Consider the following 23,608-nt stretch of genomic DNA (forward strand, 5'->3'; position numbering starts at 1 on the left):
AGTTTTTTTTACGTTTACTATTCACTTGACATCTTGCCGTTTCTTTCACACGTTTCAGTACCTTTCCCCCCCTCTGTCTAACTGCATTATCAACAGCTGCTTTTTCCATATTGTGAAAATATCATCAGTATCAGACAAAACAGTATGGCCTTACCTAAAATCTGTCATTCCAAACAGATGGGCGCGCTGTTACAGACAGACTATAGACAGACTTGAAAATGAACAAATACGCTGATTTTAAAAAGGTGAAGGTAAAGTGAGTAAAAAACTGAAAGTGAAAGTCAGTAAAACTAAGACGGTTAAATGAAGTCCAATGGTCAGACCAGTTTAGCGGCACACCCTCAAATAACACAGAGGCGAGATGAAAATAGTTAAATAGTGTGATAATTGCAATGTAGAGGCTGTCGGGAGCCCTGTATTTTGTTATATAAAATACTACAATCAACTTTTACGATGACAGAGTTACAAGAAACTGCTGTAAAAATAAAATAACAGTGCACATGAGAGGCTAGATTTCCTATTTCGCATACACACAATTAAATGTAAGAATTTGACAAAAACAAAACAACAGCAACAAGGTTTTCACTGGTTTGACATGTTGGTACATAGACCGTTCTAGTTCTTCACAAAATGGCAGATTTATGTGTTGAATTTATAACATTATACCCTGAACTTTTATTTATAACATTTCCAATTTAGTGATTGTCAGCTGTGATCAATATTAATACCTAGCAGCACAGTATAAGCCCAAAAAATAAGTAACATTTAGAAATCTGCCACATGCACTTTAAACAGTGGGGGGTCTCCATTTTCTGCTAAGTGTCACAACAGGCTAATCCTTCAGATACTCCTGCTCTCTAATGATAAAATATCTACTTTGTACTTCAGAAGTGAAATCTGTCATCTGCTCCTGACTTTTTCATGTTGATTGATGGAAATATTTGATTTTCTTTGTGTTTTTTTACTGTAGCTATCTACTTAAAGCTATTACTTGAATCAAATCAAACTATTTATAAATTGCTTCTCATACAAAGTGTAACACAAACGGCTTTACAGATTAAAATCACCCCGACCCCCACGTATGCGGTAAATGACAATTAAATATGAGGAGGAAAAAAAGCAATATTCAATAACTGTGAATAGTACGGTCAAAGCAATACGTTTCATTATTTAAAGGGACAAAATGGAGGTTGTCATTTTTATACTTGCTACTGCCCCCTCAGGTCTTTCGTGTAACTGCAGTTTCTATATTAGAATAGCATTTAGCGTTATATATTTTCTTGATACACTCGTGCACTGGGCTCATTTTACACATTAGGACATTACTGGAGGGTAGAAAATAAGCAATTTGAAAAAAAATTAACTCGGTCTAGTCCCTTTAAAGCTTTTTCTTTAATCAATTGTTTTATGAGAAAACATACTTTTGAACATTTGAACATAAAAGTACTGAATGCAGTAAGTACCAAAATTAATGTTTGGATGCTTATGATTAGGATACAATTTTATGTAGATTTTCCTCTTAATTATAACAATCTCTAACCACTGAACATTTTTTATTTAAAGTGATAGTTCATAAGTTTGCAAAGTGAGGAGAGATAAAGTCAAATTCATCCCCTCTTTAGCTAGAAAGCACTTCTTAGTTGCAAAAGGAGGAGAGCAGGAACAGAATTTTCAGAAGTCAACGATCAAGCTCCTCCCCCTTCTTTCCTGATTGGACCAGACACAGGAAAGCTCGTCTCATTGGTCAAAGTGGTATCCCGTGGATTCTGATTAGTGTCGGAAAGGGAGGGATTTTTGATTATTTAATAATGCTTATGTTACCTCACATTTCAGATCCAGGCGGTCAATTATACACAATCTATTCCATTTGTAAAACAATGAAATTTACAGACTATCACTTTAAGATAAGAATACGGTAAGAATAAACTTTATTTCTCTCTTTTAATCTCTTAACCCCCACCTGAACCAAGCACATCTTCTCATTTGTTTTTCATTCATATCTAAAACATAAAGTGTCAAAAATGAGATGAAAACAAGGATGAAAAGGCAATAAAAAGGCAACAAAAAAGTGACAAAAATGTGTGACGAAAATGCAACAAAAGAGCAACAAAAATTGGGCAAAAAAAGCCAATAAAGAGCAACAAAAAAGTGATGAAAATGCAACAAAAGAGCGAATTTTTTTTAACAAAAAGCAATGGAAATGTGACAAAAATGTGATGAAAGCCAAACAAAAAACTGATGGGAGAAAATTTCAAAAAGTTGACGACTACAAGTGGAAAAAGATCCACTTAGATGAGTTTTGTATGTCTTAGCTTTCAAATGGGGTGTGGATTTGGGTAAAACTAAACTGGAGAAAATGCACTCGGTTAAGCGGGGAGTTAAGAGGTTAATATATTTTTTTGAACGTTTTGATTGTCATCCAATTATCAAAACCAGCACCAGCCACACAGCATTCTGTCTTGCCGGAAAACATGGTATACCTTTTGCACTTATGGGTTTTTTACGCCGCTATAGAGGCATTTAGAAGCAAAAGTTGTGAAAATGCATCAATTTCCCTGGTACATAGTATGCTCCTGCTTAAATATAATGTTGCAAATTCAGAGCTGGGAGGCTGGTTGTTGACTCTTGGCCCTGGCAGCCAAAACTGAGGAACCTTCCCACATGAATATGATAAGCTACAGCCACCATAGACTCATCATAAAACCCAACGAGCCGTCAACGATGGGATTATTCTAGCATTTTGTATTATCTCCCTGTGCAATTTGCTAGACGAAACAGCTCGGAAATAATGTCTCCTCACCACTTTTTATTTTTATTTTATGTTACATTCTGTTTTTCTTTTTTTTACTCTGTCTGGTAGGTCGCCGGCTGAAGGGAGTGGGCCAGACGAGGACTGGCGAGGAGGAGCCGACGGGGGCAGCTAACTGGGGGGAGAGAGGAGAGAGGGCAGGTAGAAAGGACTTGGAGCAAGGAATCAGCGTGGCATCCAGGCCCCAAAATGGTGAGAACCTTCTGCCAAACCACAAAATATATTATGCTAATTTCTTTTCAGTGACACCATATGTTGCATAATTATTCAGCACAAGATTTTACAGTTGTGGCTCATACATTTATGCAAACCTAAGCGAGCACATGACTGAACTGTACAATTAGTGCAATAGACAAATCTAGCTGTGTTTTCGGCAGTCTCTTCATCAGCCCTGATAATAATTAGTTAGGATAGGATAGGTAGACAGGATTTTCCACACCCTGAGTGATCTTATTGAATGTAACAAGTGAATTTCTCCATTGTGAGATCAATAAAAGATTATCTTATATTATCTTATCTTATCTTATACAGGGTTGTGGTCTAAGGATTCTCTGGTGGGACGGGAACGAGGGCTCAGTGGGACAGCCCCATGCCTGGATAAATAGAGAGGGAGATGCCAAATAATGTAAAAGCAGACACTTGTAGGGAATAAAATAATACATCGTGGTGATGTGTGGGTTTCGGACCCAGTGTTCCGTCGAGAGGCACCTCTTTGTCGTCTGGCGCAGAGAGTTCCACGGCGCATGGACCCAGCGATAGTTTTGCGTGTGAACTGTGTTTAAACTTTGTATTACATAATTTTACTGAACTTAAAGGAATAGGCCACCGTTTTTCCATACTGAGATATGTTCTTACCTTAGCTTAGAGGACTTGATGTGTACCTGCCGGGTCTTTGTGCGTGCGCTCAGTCACGCAAATGGTGTTAGTATTGGGCCTCACCCAGCAAAGGTATAGCCCCAAATTGGGGTGAAGCTGCCAAGCTGTTCCACGTTTTCCCTATTTAAATACAGTTACGTGAGCCTTTACGTATTGTCGAAGTACTCCCGGTGTTATGACGCCTTACAATATAGTACCACTTTTTATCCGCTTAGAAAATCGACATTTGATTTTGTTATTCTTGGATCGTGTAAAGGCTCACATAACTGTATTTAAAGGGACACTGCGTAACATTTTGGACTATAGTGTTGCCATTAGTGCAAAACATGCTCCTATTGACCAGCTCGACACAGAAAAATACTATTACTGCAGGTAATAATCAAAGAATGGATTTGGATGAGGACCTAGCCTGTTTAAATCTCAAATTCTACTGCCTTTAGTCACATCTCCATGGAGACGAGCTGGAGACGTACCCACTCCCGGAAAAGTTACAGTCATGTCTTAGGAGAGCTGAGCGGCTCACAGCAAAAACACATAATTGTTTGTGTATTCATGAGGTATTTTTCAATGATGAAATGATCTATCATAAAATAAATGCTAGTATTTCAATTTTAGTGAGAAAAATTCCACGCGGTGTGGCTTTAAATAGGGAAAATGCTTGGTAGCTTCTAACTTCACCCCAGTTTGGAGCTATACCTTTACTGGGAGAGGCTAAATGCTAACAACATATGCATGTCTGAGCGCACGCACAAAGACCAGACAGGTACGCATCAACTCATCTAAGCTAAGGTAAGAATATATCTCCGTATGTACTGTAAACACGGTACTATTCCTTTAAGCCTAACCCTGATGGTAACCTTTAAGTACTTTGATCATAAACAGTTTAAATGCAAAATGCGAGTTGGTAGATGTGCCGATCGTTCTGCGCATGCACAGCAACACCATCCAGCGCCACTCGACAAGCAGCTTGTTTGGTCTGCACACCGGCCAACATCGATGAGAATCAAACCCGACCGGAAAAAAATGACCCAACCCGAAATCGCACACACTGTAAAGACGTTGCATGATGAGGGGTAGAAACCTTTCTTTTACCACATCATGGACAACATCATTGGCGGCATGAACGTCCTGGGTTCGATTCCAGGACCGTGCGGGCCTTTCTGTGCGGAGTTTGCGTGTTTCTCTCCCCGTTTATGGATGGGTTTCCTCCAGTTTCCCCAATCAACCAAAAACATGCACATTTGGGTATTTCTCCAGCCATCTCCCAACTGGAGCTGGGTCCTCGGACAATGCTCTGCGGTTGCCCACTGCGCCTTACAGGTCGCCCCAGCGTCATTGAAGGATGGGTCAATCTGTCAAACTAAACGGGAGTTCTAACTAAAGTGGCTCAGGAGCAGCCTACCTTCCTGACGCTGCAAGAAGCTGCACTCCTCAGGTTAGTAAGAAGCTGTCACCTGCGCCTCGCTTCTTGCTGCTGCATTATTTTCATCACACGTTTGGGCACTGCTGTTGTGCACGCATTTGGAGCGGTGATCAAAGTCATACAAGAGCTGAAGGCTACATCTAGAATTGGCACTACTCTATAATAAATCAATGTCAGTGTCAACTTTATTCATAATACCACATGTAAAGCAGCACTAAGTAACGTGTTTACCTTAATAAATCATTTTCATAGTCCCTGTGGGGGTAGTACAAGTGTTTATGGGATGATTGGAGGGTCTTTCATCTCCACCTGGTGTCTCTGGCCAGAAAACCATGTTTGCAACTTGATTGCCACCGGACCGGAGCCACCAATACACACTAATAGAATCAAGAAGAAGAAGCTAACAGGCTAACGGGCAAAGCTAACTGTGGGTTAGCGTCACTTTAAGCAGTATTTACAGCCAAGTTTGAGTGAAAAAAAATATTTCCATTGTATAATTGGATGTACAATATCCCTCTCTCCCTTCGCCTTTTCTGTCAGCGTAGCATTTACTCTCCAAGACAATTAATAAGTTAAAAAATTGCAACTTGCTACGACGCCTGCAGTTGCGCTTATGGCCTCTAGGGGCAAGAGTTACTTGCTTTAAAGACAGCTACATCTGCCCAAAAATATAGAACAACAAACAGTATGAAGTGCAATTAATGTGTAAAAACAGTTGCAAAATATACAACATGAAATAATTATAATAATAATATGAAAGAGATGAAAAAGATGGGTTTTCAGAAAAGGCTTAAAAACATTAATAGTCTGGGCCAAACAAAAACAAAACATGCTAATGACACATTTACCCCATAAACCTGGACATTCAACTAAACATACCCGACTTTGAGTGGCATTTATGGATAACAATGCACTTTGGGCCAGATCTTCCGCCTGGCGCTGGTGCTGCTTTTGCGCTTATTTAAAAAAGAGGTCGACTGAGGCGTGGTCATTACAAGCAGCAGAGAGCTGCTCTTACATGGCAACCTTCATATTCTTTTCCTCTTTACATCGCGCTGCCTTGTTCTTCCTTTAGAATCCATGTATCATGTCAAACTTTAAATGAATTACCTTGAAAAGCCTGCTTGAATGTAATGAAATAAAATCACTCTAAATGGCTTAATTTTCAAACGTTTAATCTAATGCTTAAATTGAAGTATGCATGTTGAAAGCACAGGCTCAGGGCGTGATTATACGTATCATCGATTATGATTTATTTATTTGTAACAGGAGGTTTTCTCTCTTTCACAAATATGACGCGTATGCACAGGCCTACTTAAGCACAGTAGATCAGCGCGCACACCCCTAAACAACCGTGAAAACAGCTACTTAAAGCTGCAGTCCGGAGTTGTAACGTTTTGGTCATTTTTCAAATGAAGCACCTTCCCTTGTCCCTCCCTTGTCTTCCACTTACTCAAGGCCCGCCCTCCTGCCCGCTCCCTCACACATTCAGAAGCTCGCGCTGGAGGCTCATGTGTGTTGATAGTGAGGCTGGAGCCGTAGCAGTAAATTGGTAAGAGGTCTGACGCCAAACCGGATGTGCGTCAGCGTCCACCATGATAAGAAGCTTCCGAATTGGGCTGTCAGGTAGGAAGGAGTTAGGGAAAGGAGCCTGTATGCTAACTATCATAGCTACTTTAGCATAGGGACCTCTGGTGGTACCTCACCGGCGATTAGGTGCTATGTGCCATCCCATAAGCCACCGTGCCGTCAATCCCCCCACCCTCGAGTGATTCATGCGCAACTACTGTCCATTGACAGGCGCACATTTAATAAAAAATATTTTGCACAAGCCAAACTTTGTAAAAGTGGCAAAATACATGTTTAAAATGTAAAAAAAATATGTTATTTATTTAATATTCTTTATGTTTGCCCCTATAGCCATATAGTTTAAAGTTTTATAGCTTTTTTAAAATCTAAATTCTGTGTTCTGTGCGGCTTCATAGCGTTTGTGGTTCATATTTCAGTAATTAAATTAATCATGTCATACTTGTGAAAGAAACACCACAGCCAGTTAGGGGTGTCACGATTTTAATTTTTGGAGTCATGATTATTGTGTGCGAAAATATTGCTGTTTTATGATTATTCACGATTATCGACCGATTGAAAGGAAAGAACTGATACTTTTAGTTTTGTCTTTAAAATGCGTTTTAATACTTGAACTTGTAAACATTCACTGTTTCTAAAAAATAAAAAATGCATTCATGGCGACGCCCACGCGAGCCTCCGGAACAAGGTGAATAATACAAAACAATGTCAACTTTACTACTACTTTACTACTAAAGTGACTAATAGGACTCGCTTGAACAGCTGATTTCCACACTGAACAGGTAAGCTTTTTGTTTACAACCTGAGCCAGTTGTGGCGGCTTTTTCCGAACATTTGGACAACTTTATTGGGAATTATGCTGTTTGTTGCCTGGACTTGGACATTTACAGCAAAGGATTATCTCCAAGATGCTTCATATTTGACGTGTCGCCGCTTTTTGCTGCAACTTTCCGACGACAGGATTTGCATGACAGATGTCCATCATCCTCTCTGCAGGTGGCCTGATTTCCTGCCCCAGCAAAAGGAGAGCAGGGGAACAGTTGGTGGAATCCTGAGCAAATTCTGTTCGCCATTGTCTGAGATATACACTGAGCACGTCATCTGTTGGAGCCTTGTCCTTGATGTACTTATGGATCTTGAATGTTTCATCCTGGATAGTGGCTCTCATGCTCACTAGTCTTCGGCCTCCTTCCTTACGGCTAGCGTACAGTCTCAGGGTGCTGGATTTGGGGGGGGGGGACCCTCCGTGCATGGGTCTAAACATGCATGGCCTTACTCTTTGGAGGTATTTGGCCATCCGTGTCACCTTGTGCCATTTGCTTGTGGGATTTCGAGGTACTTGTAACTGTCCTCAATGTCTGCTATTGTTCCCTCTGGGAGTGAGACCCCTTCTGTGTGGACTACCTTCCCTCTCTTAGTCACCATCCGACCACACTTCTCTAGTCCAAATTACATCCCAATGTCTGCACTGTAGATCGAGATGAGTCGATGTGTCGCTCATTCTTAGCGTACAGCTTGATGTCATCCATGTAGAGGAGGTGACTAATGGTGGCCCTGTTCCTGAGTCAGTATCCATAGTCAGTCTTGTTGATTATTTGGCTGAGGGGGTTCAGACCTATGCAGAACAGCAGTGGGGACGGGCGTCTCCTTGGTATTTGCCACCTCATCGAGTTTGCAATGAAGGCTCTTAGAGTATATAACATATATATTTATCATTATAAACAGTTGTTGATAGGATTACCGGAATAATAAATCTCTGCTTTTCTCCCTGAAAATTGTGAAATGATTTTGGAAAGTTACCAATGACTTTGGATCATAACTAGCAGATTACACTTTACTCGCTCCTACTTTCACACAGAGCCTTTGAAATAATGTCAAAGTTAGAAAAAGAAAAGTAACTATCATTTACAAAAAAACAAAGAACATATCATTGCCGTATTTAATGATTAGTAGCATACACATTGGTAGGCAGCACTATACCTTTTCTACATGGTGTCATTTGTTACTGTTTGTTACTTACCAAAACCTTAGCCGGTGAAGAGCCTGATCAAATGGCTCTGTCATTTTGATCACCGATTAAGGAAAAAAGGGTAATTCTTTGTTAAGTAACCAGCTCATCAGATGACACACAATGTAAATTTGATCACTGAGATGTAGCTGCCATTTTGTGAGAGCATGTTTCTTGGCATAGCTCTCCACAAATGTTATGTAAGATTAATTTATTGGCAGTTCCATAAAGTCTTATGTGTTTTTTCCCCCGAAGAAAAGTTTGCTGTACATATATACATATTTATAGGTACAACTTTGACCTCTTCTTCAATGTACATGTATACATTGGAAAAATCGATCATGGAACTGAAATATGACTTGGTCTTGGTGTAACCCATAGCAGTTCTATGGTTCATACTTGTGTACATTTCTCTGGCCTTCAGGCTCGTCTTCGTCTCTGAGCATCCCTCCATCCCTGCGCTCCTGCCTGTCCCTCCTGAGCGTCCTGCAGACCATAGAGCCAGCTGTGGTGAACGCGGGACATGACCACGCTCAGCCCGACTGCCCGGCGTCCCTCCTGACCAGCCTCAACGAGCTCGGGGAGCGGCAGCTCGTCACCGTGGTGCGCTGGGCCAAGGCCATACCAGGTAAAAGCACCATTCGACCCAAAACATGCACACCAGGTTATTCGACCAGCTGGGTGATTCTGCTTAATGAAGCATCTGGAGATGGGCCCTTGGGAGAATGGATCTATTAGAGAGGCTGCTTTTTAACTGCTCCTGGATTGACGAGTTTACTTTGTGGTGGCTGATTTTCTTCCCCATTAAAAGACCCTTCAATCGTGACCCAAAGTAAAGCACCAGAGATTTGGGAACTTCTCTGTGGGAATTTGAAAGGAATAGATTTTCAGAATTATTACAATACTTAAACAGGGATTTGACATGTAATGTGGGTAATAATATCTTTTCAAAAATCATTCAGGGGGCCTGAGGTTCAATGCTGGAGGGCAGGAGTTTGCCCCCGGACCTGATGTTGCGTTCCACTGTGTCTTTCAGGATGCTCCAACGGCAAAGTAGGGGTAAAGGTTGGGTCAAATGCAGACACATTTGCACAGAGCTGTTCAAGATACCGTATAGCAAATGTATCCTCATTGCAATTAGTAATATTAAAACCTCACTGAGTGGGACTATTTTGATTCGACTCTAGTCCTTTATGGACCATTTGACCCATCCTTCAACCTGGAGCAGTGATAAATGGTACTGGATAAGATGAGGTTAATTTCAAAATTCTTGATATACATTATTTTGTTTTACTTGTTTCTACCCTGCTACCTAACTCTACGTTTATTGCAGTATTTATTTATAATGATCAGGTCATGTTTGTATGTTCTTTTAAGGCCCAATCAGAATTCACATGTTGTAACAGGATTTTTACTGTTGCATAAGGCATTGTTTACTCATGACACAGATACATGGAAATCAGGCTCTGTGGTGCACTGTGCCAAATCTGTTTAGGTGAAACCAGTCTTCCTTGTTCAGCTGGGAGTTTCTCATCTGAAGTATCTAATCACCAAATATGTCTGCAGAGGAAAGCTAAATACAAAATTTGGTCGGCTCAATTTGGAAAAATGATTAACCATGATTAAGATTTGGTTCAAAACAAGACTCTGGAGACCAAATATATAGTGCTTTGCAAACTATAATGCATTTTGCAAATAAATTGTGACTTTGGCATTTGTAATTTCCAGTGACTGTGAATGAGACACAGGCCTAGATTAATCTTTACAGTCAAAACATATTTGTAGTTTCACAGTAGTATCAGTATTGTGTTATTGTTGCCATGTCGCAAAACTTTAACCTTGGTAGAAATGTTTGCCCTCTCCCCCACCTCCAGTCTCATGTGCGAGTTGAATATTCAATAAGGGACAAAATAATCTGCTCCGGGCACAACCTCGGCGTGAGCGCAAGATTCCAATCAGCGGATCGCGAGTTCAGCCAACATTTTATGGCAGTTACATTTCAGTGTTGGAGCGACTGCAGGGGATGCAGCGAGGGCCAACAGTTTGACTGAGTGGCCACTAGAGGGAGATGTTTCATCAGTAACCGTGATAAAAGCTGCCGAAAAAGCTTGCATCATGGGAAAGGATGAATGGATAAAGTTTATATGAATATTTATTGAAACCAAGAGCCCAAAGCTTAAGACTCCTTTTGCAGGATTGCCTTTTTTGTTGAAAATATTTGTCGTTACTGTGTGTGTTCACTTGAAACAAAAACTGATGCAAAGAGCAGCGTCTTCTCTGCCATCACTCTTAGATCACAGTGGTTTTTCCTCTCTCTCTCTACTGCTGGCAACAGAGCTCAAATAAGACACACAAACTTCTCAAACCACTCATTAATTTTGCGGAGCTGTTTAATGTGGACACGACGTACACTGTGAGGGAAGCAGCAGGTTCTACACGCCTCAACAAAAGCATTTTTACATTCCCCAGCATTTAGTCATTTTTTTTATTTGATAACAATAAGCCACGTGTTTATGGTTTAATATCCAGATGGACTTAAGCGACGGGCGCGATGGGTCTTTCCACACAGTATTTTAGTACTCTGAATTAAAAGCAACAAAAACAGAAAGTCATGAGTCCTGAGGAATTTTAGTTTTTAGTTTTAGTGTTGTTTGGAACCTGTGTCCTCTCCGATAGAGACGGTGCGGGAGCAGGGGTGAAGCTGACACAGGCAAAAGAGGCACTGAGGGCCCCACAGCGAGGGACTGAGGGGCCCCACTGGGAAACACAAAATCTGGATTTTTACTGTAAATTAATATATTAAGTCTAGCTTTAAACAATCTAGAAATGAGTGCAACCATCTAGAAATAATTACATTATCTCTTGATTTGACTTGGTAAGTAAAAAGGAATGAACTAGATGAAAGATGTATACAGTATATCAATTAACTTTTTCCTCATACATTTAAAGTGCAAAAATACAGACAGATTATCATATCGTAGCCATTGTTTTTGTTTTTTTATATTATTATTATTACTGATAATGGTAATCTAAAATACACCAGATTGCTCTAAATGGCATCTTTTCAATTCAAAATTTCCTAGAGAGGACCTCCACACTCCCCTTAAAAGATGAACGTGGATCCAACTATTGATTACTGCGTTTAAAACAGTATACTTAACTGGTGTTTTGTCTTTTCGTTTTTTGGAAAGACAGGCTTGTTTACCTGTTTTACTAGTTTCAGCCACTTTCTGAAACCGTCACACATGGCTTCAGGCTGGAATTCAAGCCAGTTACGCAGCTTTACAGACTTTCCTTTTCCAATGAAAGATACTTCAGAACAGTTAAAACAAGAAAGACGGTATGAACTTCTTCACAAGAAAAATCACAGTTCCCCCTCTGCTTATTCACCTTATTCCGGAGGCTCGCGTGGGCGTCGCCATGAATTGTGTCCGCCCCTTTTCTCCTATCAGCAAACATAGGACTGTAGAAGGCCACATAAAATCAGTTACAACACGAAACCAAAGCACGGTGCAGTGTTGACATGTTGGTGCAAATGAACATTGGACATTTTACACAAATCAATCGACTAAACATCAGATTTTAGCGGCAAACATTTTTCCTCGTTCTCCATTTAAATGAACGGGCTTTGTGCTCGCCCCTGTGCCTCTGGTAGGGTCTCCCATGGCAAACAGGTCCTAGGTGATGAGTCAGACAAAGGGCAATTCAGAAGCCCCTTATGAGAGACCAACAGGCCCGGTTAGAATCGTGAGGCCGTCCTTCTGTGGACCCACCACCTGCAGGAGGAGCCATAAGGGGCTGGTGCAATGTGATTTGGGCAGCTCCAACAGCAGCCCCCACGACCCGGAAAAGTGCAAGAAAATGGATGGATGGATGGATGGATGGATGGATGGATGGCTTTGTGCTCGACCACAAGTGCCAAGACGAGGCAAAAAGAGGCAAAAGTGGGCGGGGCGGAATAAGGTGAAAAGCCTGAAAACTACATACTAAATGATTTATTTAATTTATATTCCACTCAAACTGTATTCCATTATTATTATTAGTGGCTGTGATCAGTCACAGATTGGCACTAGAAGTGTTCTCTCCCCCCCCATTTTGTTTTCCTGTAGATGCGCGAGGAGTGTGACTTTTTTTTTGTAGCGTCGCCATATGTTGCTAACTAAATGAATAAATTTAAATGATGTGGCAAAGCACGTTTTTATAAAAAAAAAAACCCTCCTGTGACAAATTAGTGCAAGGTTGATGCGGAATAAAAAGACAAACATCATATAAAGCTCTGAGTGGCAGAAATGTCTCAGAGATTTATGAAGGTTGAGGGTTTTCTCACAAAACTATCAAAAAAGTTTGATATTACTTCATCACACAGGCATTGTCGGCAGACTTTAGGCAATAGGATTAAACTGACGAGCTTAAATTCAAGATTCAACTTGTGAATTTTCTACATAGACTTGTCTTTAAAAAAAATGTGTCTCTCCCATCAAGTTATTCTGGCCCTTGCCCTCCATCGGAGATTATGACATTTAATACGAGCAAACTCTTGGCAGCTCACCCTCGGTTTGGAGAGGCGAGCAGGAGAATGGCTGCAATTTTACGTAATTTAATGTCTGCTCAAACAATTTCCCCTTTCCTGACAGCAAACTAAAAAATATGAGCGCACTTGTAAGGTCATTAGAATGCATTTACTGACATTTTACATAATTATTCACTCGTATTTGCATAATCTTATTCGGTTCAATTTTGTACAACCTTGGACCATTGCATTTGCCAGTGCAGGCTCCTCATTGTGTGGTTCATTTGGGAAATTTACAAAAAAAAGCAAAATGCCCATACAATCTAACCGGAGGAGTCGGCAAAATGTGCTTAAACCTGTTTTACGAGGGGGAAAACAAAAAACGGAACATTGTCCCATTACTCCACCTCTATTTTACTCTCCTTCCTGAAGGCATTATCTTGAAGAGACTGTGTTATGGGTGCGTAGAGTCCCTGGTGATTCTGACGGCTTTGCGGGTGAGACGGGTGGAGTACATGTCCTTAATAGAGGGGAGCGGGGCGCTGCAGATCTTCTCACGATGTGCTGGAGGCTCCTTCGGCAGGAGGCAGTGCTGGTGCCGTGCCACACAGTGATGGAGCTGGTCACGATGCTCTCTATAGTCCCTCTGTAGAAGTTGCACATAACAGAGGAAGGGACTCTGGCTCTTCTCAACTTGCGGAGACGCTGATTACTTTTCTTGACCAGTGATGAAGTGTGCATGGTCCAGGAGAGCTTCTCTGTGATGTGCACACCCAGGAACTTAGTGCTGGTCACCCTCTCCACAGCAGCACCGTTGATCGTTAGAGGAGAGGAGATGCTGGACCCACGTTCTTCGAAAGTCCACAACAATCTCTTTTGTCTTCTCCACATTTAGAGAGAGATTGTTCTGTGTGCACCACATGGCCAGGCTGCTCACCTCACTCCTGTGTTTTGACTCGTCTCTGTTGCTGATAAGACCCACCACTGTTGTGTCGTCTGCACACTTGATCAAGAGGTTTGAGTCGTACTTTGGAGTGCAGTCATGGGTCAGCAGAGTGAACAGGAGGGGGCTCAGCACACAGCCTTGGGGAGCCCCTGTGTTCAGTGTGATGGTTCTGGAGGACTTGCCGCCGACACGTACAGCCTGTGGTCTCCCCGTCAGAAAGTCCAGCAGCCAGTTGCACAGTGATGTGTTGATCCCCAGGTGGAGCAGTTTGTGTATTAGCTGCTTGCTGAGCTAAAGTCTATAAACAGCATTCTAACGTAGGAGTCCTTTGTTTCAAGGTGAGCGAGGGTTGAATGAAGCGCAGTGGAGATGGCATCTTCAGTTAAGCGATTGGACAGATAAGCAAACTGGTATGGGTCCAGGGTGGGAGGGAGAACAGACTTGATGTGGTCCACGACGAGCCGCTCGAACGTTGATCCTGCTCAGAGATCTTCTCACACTCTCTGGAGAAAGCTTCAGCACCTGGTCTTCTGGAGGGAGTGTTGACTTTTGTGCCGGTTCTGTTGAGTGCCTCGTAGCGAGCAAAGAATTCATTTAGAGCGTTCAACAGAGAGGTGTCACTGTCACAGGTTTGTCGAGGAGGTTTATAGTCTGTGATGGTCTTTATCCCCTCCCACAGACTTCGAGTGTCTCTGCTGTCTCGTCTCTGAAGTATTTTTTTTATTTCTATCTCACATTATGGTTCTGGATATATTCATAAATTCTGATAATGTAGTTGTCAATGATACATAAACCTATGGTATGAAACCTCTGCCAAATCAACACACAGCTGCAGAGGAAAAAGCCAAAGGAACTGGATCATATTTATAAATCTTTCCCCCAGGTTTCCGTGACCTCCACGTGGACGACCAGATGACGGTGATCCAGCTCTCGTGGATGAACGTGATGGTGTTCGCTCTGGGCTGGAGGTCCTACACTCTCACCAACAGCAACATGCTCTACTTCGCCCCCGACCTGGTCTTCAACGAGTGAGTTCTGACACCAGACAAGATTACCACTTCAAAGTCCAAAGCAAACCTGAGCCTTTTTTCTTTAGGAGATAACACCCCAAATTATCACTGAAAAGTGTAAATAAGACAAAACAGGTTTAATTTGTGTAATCAAGTCAGTTTAATTTGTTCATATACGTTATAATGTTGATTTATTTATGAGTAGCCAGCCCTTGTGTCTCATAAGAATTCCTGGATTTGAGTCCTTGATGGGGCAGGGCCTTTTTCTGTGGAGTTTGCATGTTCTCCCTGCATCTGGGCACTCTGGTTTCCCCTACTTCCAAAAACCTGCTGGTCGGGATGGCCCATAGTGGCAGTTTTTGTTGTTGAATTGTACACTGATAATATAAGCACTTTACCCTTTATGATCATTAAAAAAAAGTTTTAGCAGGATGATGTCTCCAGCCCGTCTCCATGGAGATGTTGACCAAAGGTAGCCAGATATGAGATTTAATCAGGTTCAGGCCTCATCCAAATCCATTCTTTGATTACCCATTGTAAAAATAGCATGTTTTGTCTAGCCGGTCAGCTGGAGCGTGATTTGTATTGCTGGCAACTGTGTAATCCAAAATGTTATGCAGTGTGCCTTTAAAAAATAAATTAAAGGTGTGTACATTTTTGGTTTAGGTTCCTCAGATACAACTTCAGCCAATAGGATATAAATCAAAATATACAAGGCAACCCGACATACATTTATTTCTCTAGTGTCATTTTATAATACCTAATGCACATGCTGCATACCATTGTGCATTGGTTTGGCTTCTGCATGGGTGAGTCGCCCAAGACAATTTTTCCACTTGTGGAACAATAATATTTATCTTTAAAGAATCCAAAGTAAAGTTTTAACTGGACATTTTCTCTTAACAAGTACTGTTAAAACTATGACAATGATTATCCTGGGAGTAGCTTGTCAGAACTTCAGAATAACATCTGTTTTTCTGATGCTGCTGTAAACACGTCTGATTCGTTGCATATGTTCACAAATAAAGAAGCTAAGATCATTTATTCTACTTTATCTTTATGGAGAAGCGGGTCCCCAGCACCTGCCACTGATCTGGAATCTTGACTTTTTCTAATTGACACGCACTGAATTGTGCCTCAAACGTAATGGATAAACTCACCTTTCATCTGTCATCATTTATTAAACTTAAAGCAACACTACAAAACTGATCTAACTTTAAAACTTCAACTATGGAACATCCTGATCCAATGAGTGTTAAACATCTGAAAGTTTGCTTCTTTTTTTTATTTTTTTACCTGTTTGATGAATCAGTAACTCAGACAGTAACTTTGGTGCATGTTTATCCTCTGTTCTTTAAAACTCTCGACAAATACTTAACCTTCCATAACCTAACCTTATTTCACCCCACAATTTTACTGGTGGTGCAAAGTTGCCACAAATACCCCAAAAATTGCTTGACGGACTGTGCAATAGCTTTACTCATACACTTCCTGCATGTGAAACTAATAGCTCTTGGAAGTTTGCGCAGTTTGGCCGATACTGAGTTTGAATGACAGGAAACAGGAATATGCCTTAACTGCCAATTAGCCCATCAATCTGGTAAACTGAATATCTGTTATTACTGTAAAAGTGTATAGGCAACTCAGGAGCACTTGCCGTTCACAGATCACTATGATACATAATGTGAAGTGCTAATTAACTTAAATATAGTGATAATAAATGACTGTTTCACACCAAGTGATAATATTTGGTAAACCTAAAATGGCCTCGGCTAAATCAGGACAAAACCATAACAAACTAGCTCAAAACCATGACAGGAAACAGACTTTGAACTACACCAGAACTAGGCTAAAACTTGACCAAGACTGCATGAGTCTTAGTTAATTAAAATACAGGCCTTCCGCTTCTACTGTATCTTCAGCAGCCTCTCAAAAAACTGGTTAAACACAAGCTGGAGGCCTATTTAAATTCAGGACAGGAAATGTGAGAGCGAGGAGACGCTTCTGAAGATAGACGTGAAACATCCTCACCTCAGTCAGTCGACTCAGTTCTGTCAACAATATCAAAAGTGAGGATCCACCGATCCTATTCCGGTTATGCAGCCGATACTGGAAAAAATGCTGTCGTGGGTATTGATTCCAAATATACAATCCTAAACCGATACTTGTTTTGGCTCTTACCATTTTAAAAACACAACTTTCACCAACTTAATCTAAGTGAATATTGGCATTGATGAATCTGAAGCTCTTCCATCCATCCATCCGTCCGTCCGTCCGTCCGTCCGTCCGTCCGTCCATCCATCCATCTTCTTCCACTTGTCCGTTGCCGGGTCGCAGGGACAGCCATTGCAGCTGCCCAAATCACATTGCACCAGCCCCTATGGTTCCTCCTGCAGGTGGTGGGTCCACGGGAGGACGGCCTTACGATTAAACGGGCCTGTTGGTCTCTCAAAAGGGGCTTCTGAACCGCTCTTTGTCTGTCCCATGACCTAGGACCTGTTTGCCATGGGAGACCCGACCAGGGGCACGAAGCCCCGACAAAAGAGCTCCCAGGATCATTCGAGTGCTCAAACCTCTCCACCACGTTAAGGTGGCGGTTCCAGGAGGGGAATCTGAAGCTCTTCAACCGGAAAATTCAGTCGCTGAAGTTTTATATAGTATATGTATACTTTGAGGTTGCATAGCTGGCAGCAGCATGCTTATATTTCCTGCAACTAATCAAGGCTCGGACAACAAACAATGACTTGTTCACCTAAAATAATAAAATATTATTGGCCAGTTTAGGTTATGAAATGGTGAAATGGTGGCCTTCATGTGAGTCTCGAGTGCTTACTTCTTGTGCACATCAGGCGAGCACTGAGCACGCATCGGTTGCGCTCCACGTCAGTCATCTCTGTTTGGGACCTCCTCCGTTGTAATAGATGCTGCTGCCCTTCTCTCTGACCCTCATTTCTGAGATGCTCTGTCATTCCGCGCTTCCATTTCCATCTCACTCATCCCTCTCACCTCCGATATTCTCCGCTCGCCTCCCTCCTGCCTCTGATTGTCCTCTGTCCCTCCTCTGTGATCCTCTATTGCCCCCCTATTTGTCCCTCTTTCTTGCTTCCCAAAGTGAAAAATACAGTTACGAATGCTACAATGCCAGAATACTACTACTCATGTTAAAAGTACTCAACAACAAAGTAATAGGAAATACAGTCAGAAACATCAGAAACTACTCCAAGTGTAAAAAAAGTTTTTTTTTACCAAGAAATAGTCATCGCTACAGTAAGTCGAGGATGAATTGTGCACATTTTAACGAGGTCCAGGAGCAATGAGATCACACTGAAACATAAGCTGATTAAGTATTACCAGGATCACATGCATTTCAGAACATGGCAGACGTTTTCACCGCAGGCCTAGGCTGAGCAATAAATCTACCTTTTCAATAAATCGTAATTATTGCAACCAGGCTGCCATCATAAAAATAGTATAGTAAAGAAAAACAATCGATGAGCGTCTCAAGTCTGTAACAGTTTGGTCTGGGCTGGCCGTTGATGCAAATAGAGATAATCCCATAAGACGCTTCTGAGATAAGAAATTTAGCACAGGGGTGTTATACTTCTTAAATTGGGGTCTTCAACTAGGGCCCGACCTATATATCAGCTGCCCGATATATCCCACAACTTCCTAAGCCTCAGGGGAGCAGAAAAACATGGCAGAGAAACATATTTTACATATTTTATGTTGTAGACTTGTGGGTAATTTCAGAACCATAAGAGATGGAGACTTAAAGGGACTAAATGGAGTTTAAAAATGTTAAAATTAAGTATTTTCCTCCCCCTACAATGTCCTAATGTGTAGAATGAGCCCTGACATATTCACCACAACTGCCTCTAAAATCCTGCACTCTCACTAAAAACGGTGTTACTTCGGGTCCGAATTGCCGTCATGCACAAGCCTAATATAGAAGCTGCAGTTACACGTATGACCTGAGGTGGAAGTAGTGAGTATAAAATGGCCAACTTGCGTCTAGCCCCTTTAACGTGTTTTATTTTGGAATCTGATTTTTGTCTTTTAAACAAGCTACCTATGAAGTACCTACTAAACATGAATATACAGCGCCCCCTGCTGTCACAGTTCACCTTTAGAAGCTTCATACGCAGGATTTTAAACCAGACATTTTCATAAATACATGGAGTCAATATTTACTGACTAAGTTCGGGAGCAGGACCACGCCTCAACCTATCACACTTTGCACACCAACCGCTCTTGCCTTCACCTAACCACGCCTCTAATTACTCACCAGCCATTATAAACCAAGCCAAGCCTCGTCATCTCAGTTTGTTTGAAACTGTCGACCCCACGGTCCCTCCCTTCATGTTCCATTTCAGCAATGCAATGAAGAGCTGGGTTCATCCGAGACCCCACCCACAGTCTCGCCCAGTTTCACTCCACACTATAACCTTGTGAATAAAATCTTAAGTGTTGTGGCGTGGTCCTTGTGTGAATAGCCAAAAATATAAGCGGTGCAGATCGGCATCGGCCAATCAAAATCCTCAAAAAAAACAGCCTCGGTCTCAGAAAAACCCGCATCGGCCTCACCCCTCTGTTAGATATATTTCTTAATTGTAGTAATCAATGTTTAACTATAGAATAAAAAACAAACAAACATCTAATTAAATTACTTAGAATATCGGCCAATATATCGGCTATGGGCCATGCCAACTCCCTTCATATCGGTATCGGACCCCAAAAATCCAGATCGGTCGGGCCCTGTCTTCAATGTGGGGGTCTTGACACCTCAGGGGGTCGATGGAGGCACAGCAGGAGGCCTCAAAATGATCATGTTTATTTGACACATTGGTGGACATTTCACTTTATTTTTTTGAAGGCGATTTCCTGCTGAAATCGGGGTTCCCTTCTCCGTCTTGTACTTAGTTTGGAACAGAAGATCCCTGACCTATATTTAAAAAAAAAAAAAAAAGAAAAAAAAGACAGTTTTTGTGATTTGAACTTGCTTTTGATATATGATTCCGTCCACTGCGTTTAATGAGTAACGTGCACTTTTTCTGTTCTCTCTTCCTGCCAGCCACCGGATGCAGGTGTCCAGCATGTACGACCACTGCATGCGGATGAAAGTGCTCTCTCAGCAGTTGTCCATGCTCAAGGTCACACAGGAGGAGTTCCTCTGCATGAAGGCCCTGGTCCTCTTCAGCATCAGTGAGTCAAAACAAACACGTCCCGCACAGTGAAATACACCGGCTCAGGGCAGAGGTGGAAAGACTGTATTGTACTACTTTACAGAGGTTTTAGTGGATTATGAGCGAAATCGTATTTAACAAAAAAATAACTTGAACTCTATTGAGTGTTTACGACCCCCGATGATGGTGTTTTAACTCGGACACTGATAATGTGAGAGTTGATTTGTGCAAATAATTGATTTTTAGCCAAAATCACAGGATCAACTTTGGTCAGGCTCGATTATCCGCACGGGGCTTTTACTATGTCTTCCAGCCAAGTTTGCGGCAGTGAAGTCCCCAGCCACACGTCTCATGTTTGTTTTTTTGCTGATTGGCCCTCATGTGGAAAGCATTCATTTGTGTTTACTCTGAGGTTTAGTTTAAAATCTCTGCAGTATTTCGTCTTGAGTCATATTTATAAAAGCAACGTTTTTGTGTTCAATATGAAACTTTTATCTGAGTACAATGATGTATTGAACTAAAACATACTTGGAATATCTTATATGCTGCTCTGGTGCTGAAGTTTTCTCTTGGACGCTGGTGGTGTGAGATTTTACAAACTCTCCAAAATCCATCTCGTCAGGTTCAAGCTTGGGTACGTGGCAGTTTCTATTGCCAGCAGCAAAACAGTGCTACATGTTGCCAACACAATAGCGCCCGGATATGGTGCGATGCATTTACAAATCAGTCAAAAGCTTTGGGTGGGTTACAATAGACACTAGGATTGAGGGTAAGGACGAGGGACAGAGACAGAGACAGCTCATTAAGGTCCAAGTTTGGACTCGTAGTAAACCTCGTCTCTGTTGTAACTTCTATTTACCTCTTAACTTAACGAGGTAGTGTGAGTGTGAAAGAACAAAACAAAACATGAACACAAGTCATGTATGAGTAATCCCTCTGTCATCCAGGCAAGTAAATAACAAAAGAGGATTCTGGAACGAGAAAATGCCAGACAGGTAGAGCAGCCAAAATTTGTTCTCAAGGAGGAGTATTGTAGAAAGATCAGAGAGATCGCCGGATTAGCTAAATCACCCAAGCTTAAAAAAGCATTTGGTAGCTGCCCGGTCAGGTCGCCTCCACACTTTACCTCAGCAAAGTTTCAAAAGGAAAATTAAAATGATTAGTCTGTGGCATGTCAAAAGTTGTATCTTGCCAAACAAATTAAATGTAGTAAATTAAATAAATAATTTTCATTTTGCAGTGGCCGTGGGGACCCGACTACAGAGGGGCCACTGTCAGGCCCCTTGGTTTACTCGCCCTGTCTCGTCTCTGTCTCATGTCACTGAGAGTTATGTGTTGTGTGCACAGTGCCGGTGGAGGGCCTGAAGAGTCAGAGATGTTTTGACGAGCTGCGGACCTCCTACATTAAAGAGCTGGACCGTTTGGTCAGTCACCATGGAGAGACCACCCGCACGCAGAGGCTGTTCCAGCTCACGCAACTTCTGGACTATCTGCAAGCTGTAAGAGAAACACTGCGTCTACTGTGACCAGATTACTGCTACTACTACTACAACTGCTACTACTTCTGCAACACACCATAACACATTACAACCACTGTACTGCAGATTTAGTAGTGTCAGAGGATAAAGCAATGACTTTTATTTGCACGATACCTTTATATACATCTGTTAATTTGACTTTAAACCAAATTTTGAAAGATCCGAGTTGAGACGAACCACAGGCAGTACTCCTGATGATGCAAGGGGGGCGCTGTGTCTCCGCCACACATTGCTGCAAAAGAATTTAGACTTAAACCACTCTTAAACCACTCTGGGGGGGGGGGGGGGGGGGGGGCAGGGGGGGGGGGGGGGCAGGGGGGGTTGCTGTGTGTTGCAGTTGCAGAGAGTGGAAGTGCTTTCTATTGCAGTCTATGCAACACGTGCCTCACCAGCCGCAAAACCTCATCGCACGACACTTCCTACTACCACACTACTGCAGCTTTTTAGTACCATAGGTCAAACTCACAATGTACAGTGAGTGAGGCCTTTTTTTCAAAGGGCACAGAAAGGCGGGCAGGAAATGATAAGTAAACAACTTCGTTCATTATTAACTTTAATGTAACAATGTGACTCCCTCTTAACCTCAGGCATCTTTGTGCATTAGCTCCGAACGTGAGCAAATATACTTTTACAGAAACACTGTGCACTCTAGGCCATTTCTTGGACTAATGTGACTAATGTGCATTCATATTTCATTCACAGCATATGCACAAGGCTATGTTTAACCCCAAAGTATAGGAACGTGTCACGGTGTTGCTATAAAGCCTCGCAATGGCAGATGTTTTGGAAGTGCGGAGGTTTGAAGTCGCAGTGGCACACAGTTAATCATTTAGGAGAGACTGTGCTGTTTTTTTTAGCATGTTTGTTGAGACATTAGTGATTAAAATGGCATAAACACTTAAATGCACTGTGTAAGTCCAAGCAATTGAACTGGATTTCCATGACTTAGTACTAAACCTAATGCTCACCACAGACAAATGGCGCACACACAATACAAATGGTTGCAAAAACACATGTATCTACAATTAATGTGCTGTGTTCATCGGGCATTTCGACACATCTTCTGTAGTCCGCAGCAAATTCAGAAAAACAGACCAAAGTCTTCATGACAACATTTCAGAGAACTAAAAATAACATCTAATATTGATTTAAAGGTCACAACACTCTGCACCAGCTCCATTTGATATAGATTATTGGATCAGTTTCAGCCACTAGGGGCAGCGCACTGACAGACTTCCTTTCATCTCTGTAACTGAAAACCAGCACGAGTACAGTCTTTAGACGTCTCAGAGGTGAGATTGTGGACTCCAGAGCCACTTACCAAACTAAAGAAAACAAAATAAATGTAGTGCTGACTTTAGTAGAACTATGAAGTACCTTTAAAGCAATACTAAGTTACTTGTTTACCCTATAAATCATTTTCGTAGTCCCTCTGGGGGTGATACAAGTGTTAATGGGATGATTGGAGGGTCTGTCATCTCCCCCTGGTGTCTCTGGCCAGAAAACCACAATTGCAACTTGACTGCCACCGGACCGGAGCAACCAATACACACTAATAGAATGACGAAGAAGAAGCTAACAGGCTAACGGGCAAAGCAAACTGCGGGCTAGTGTCACTTTAAACAGTATTTACAGCGAAGTTTGAGTGAAAAAAATGTATTTACATTGTGTAATTGGATGAACAATATCCCTCTCTCCCTTCGCCTTTTCTGTCAGCG

At 41.8% G+C, this 23,608-nt stretch overlaps 1 protein-coding gene across 1 annotated transcript in view; it reads left to right on the forward strand.

Annotated features, from left to right (window-relative positions):
- LOC306962859 (progesterone receptor-like) overlaps positions 1 to 23,608 on the forward strand; it is a 43,846-nt gene that overhangs the window by 16,294 nt on the left and 3,944 nt on the right. Inside the window, exons 4-8 of the mRNA XM_079556207.1 lie at positions 2,861 to 3,001; positions 9,128 to 9,331; positions 15,043 to 15,187; positions 20,241 to 20,371; positions 21,700 to 21,851. Coding sequence (XP_079412333.1) covers positions 2,861 to 3,001; positions 9,128 to 9,331; positions 15,043 to 15,187; positions 20,241 to 20,371; positions 21,700 to 21,851 — 773 coding nt within the window. The remainder of the gene's footprint in view (positions 1 to 2,860; positions 3,002 to 9,127; positions 9,332 to 15,042; positions 15,188 to 20,240; positions 20,372 to 21,699; positions 21,852 to 23,608) is intronic.

The sequence above is a fragment of the Gobius niger genome (genome assembly GCF_951799975.1).
Source record: "Gobius niger genome assembly, chromosome: 5".
NCBI lineage: Eukaryota > Metazoa > Chordata > Actinopteri > Gobiiformes > Gobiidae > Gobius > Gobius niger.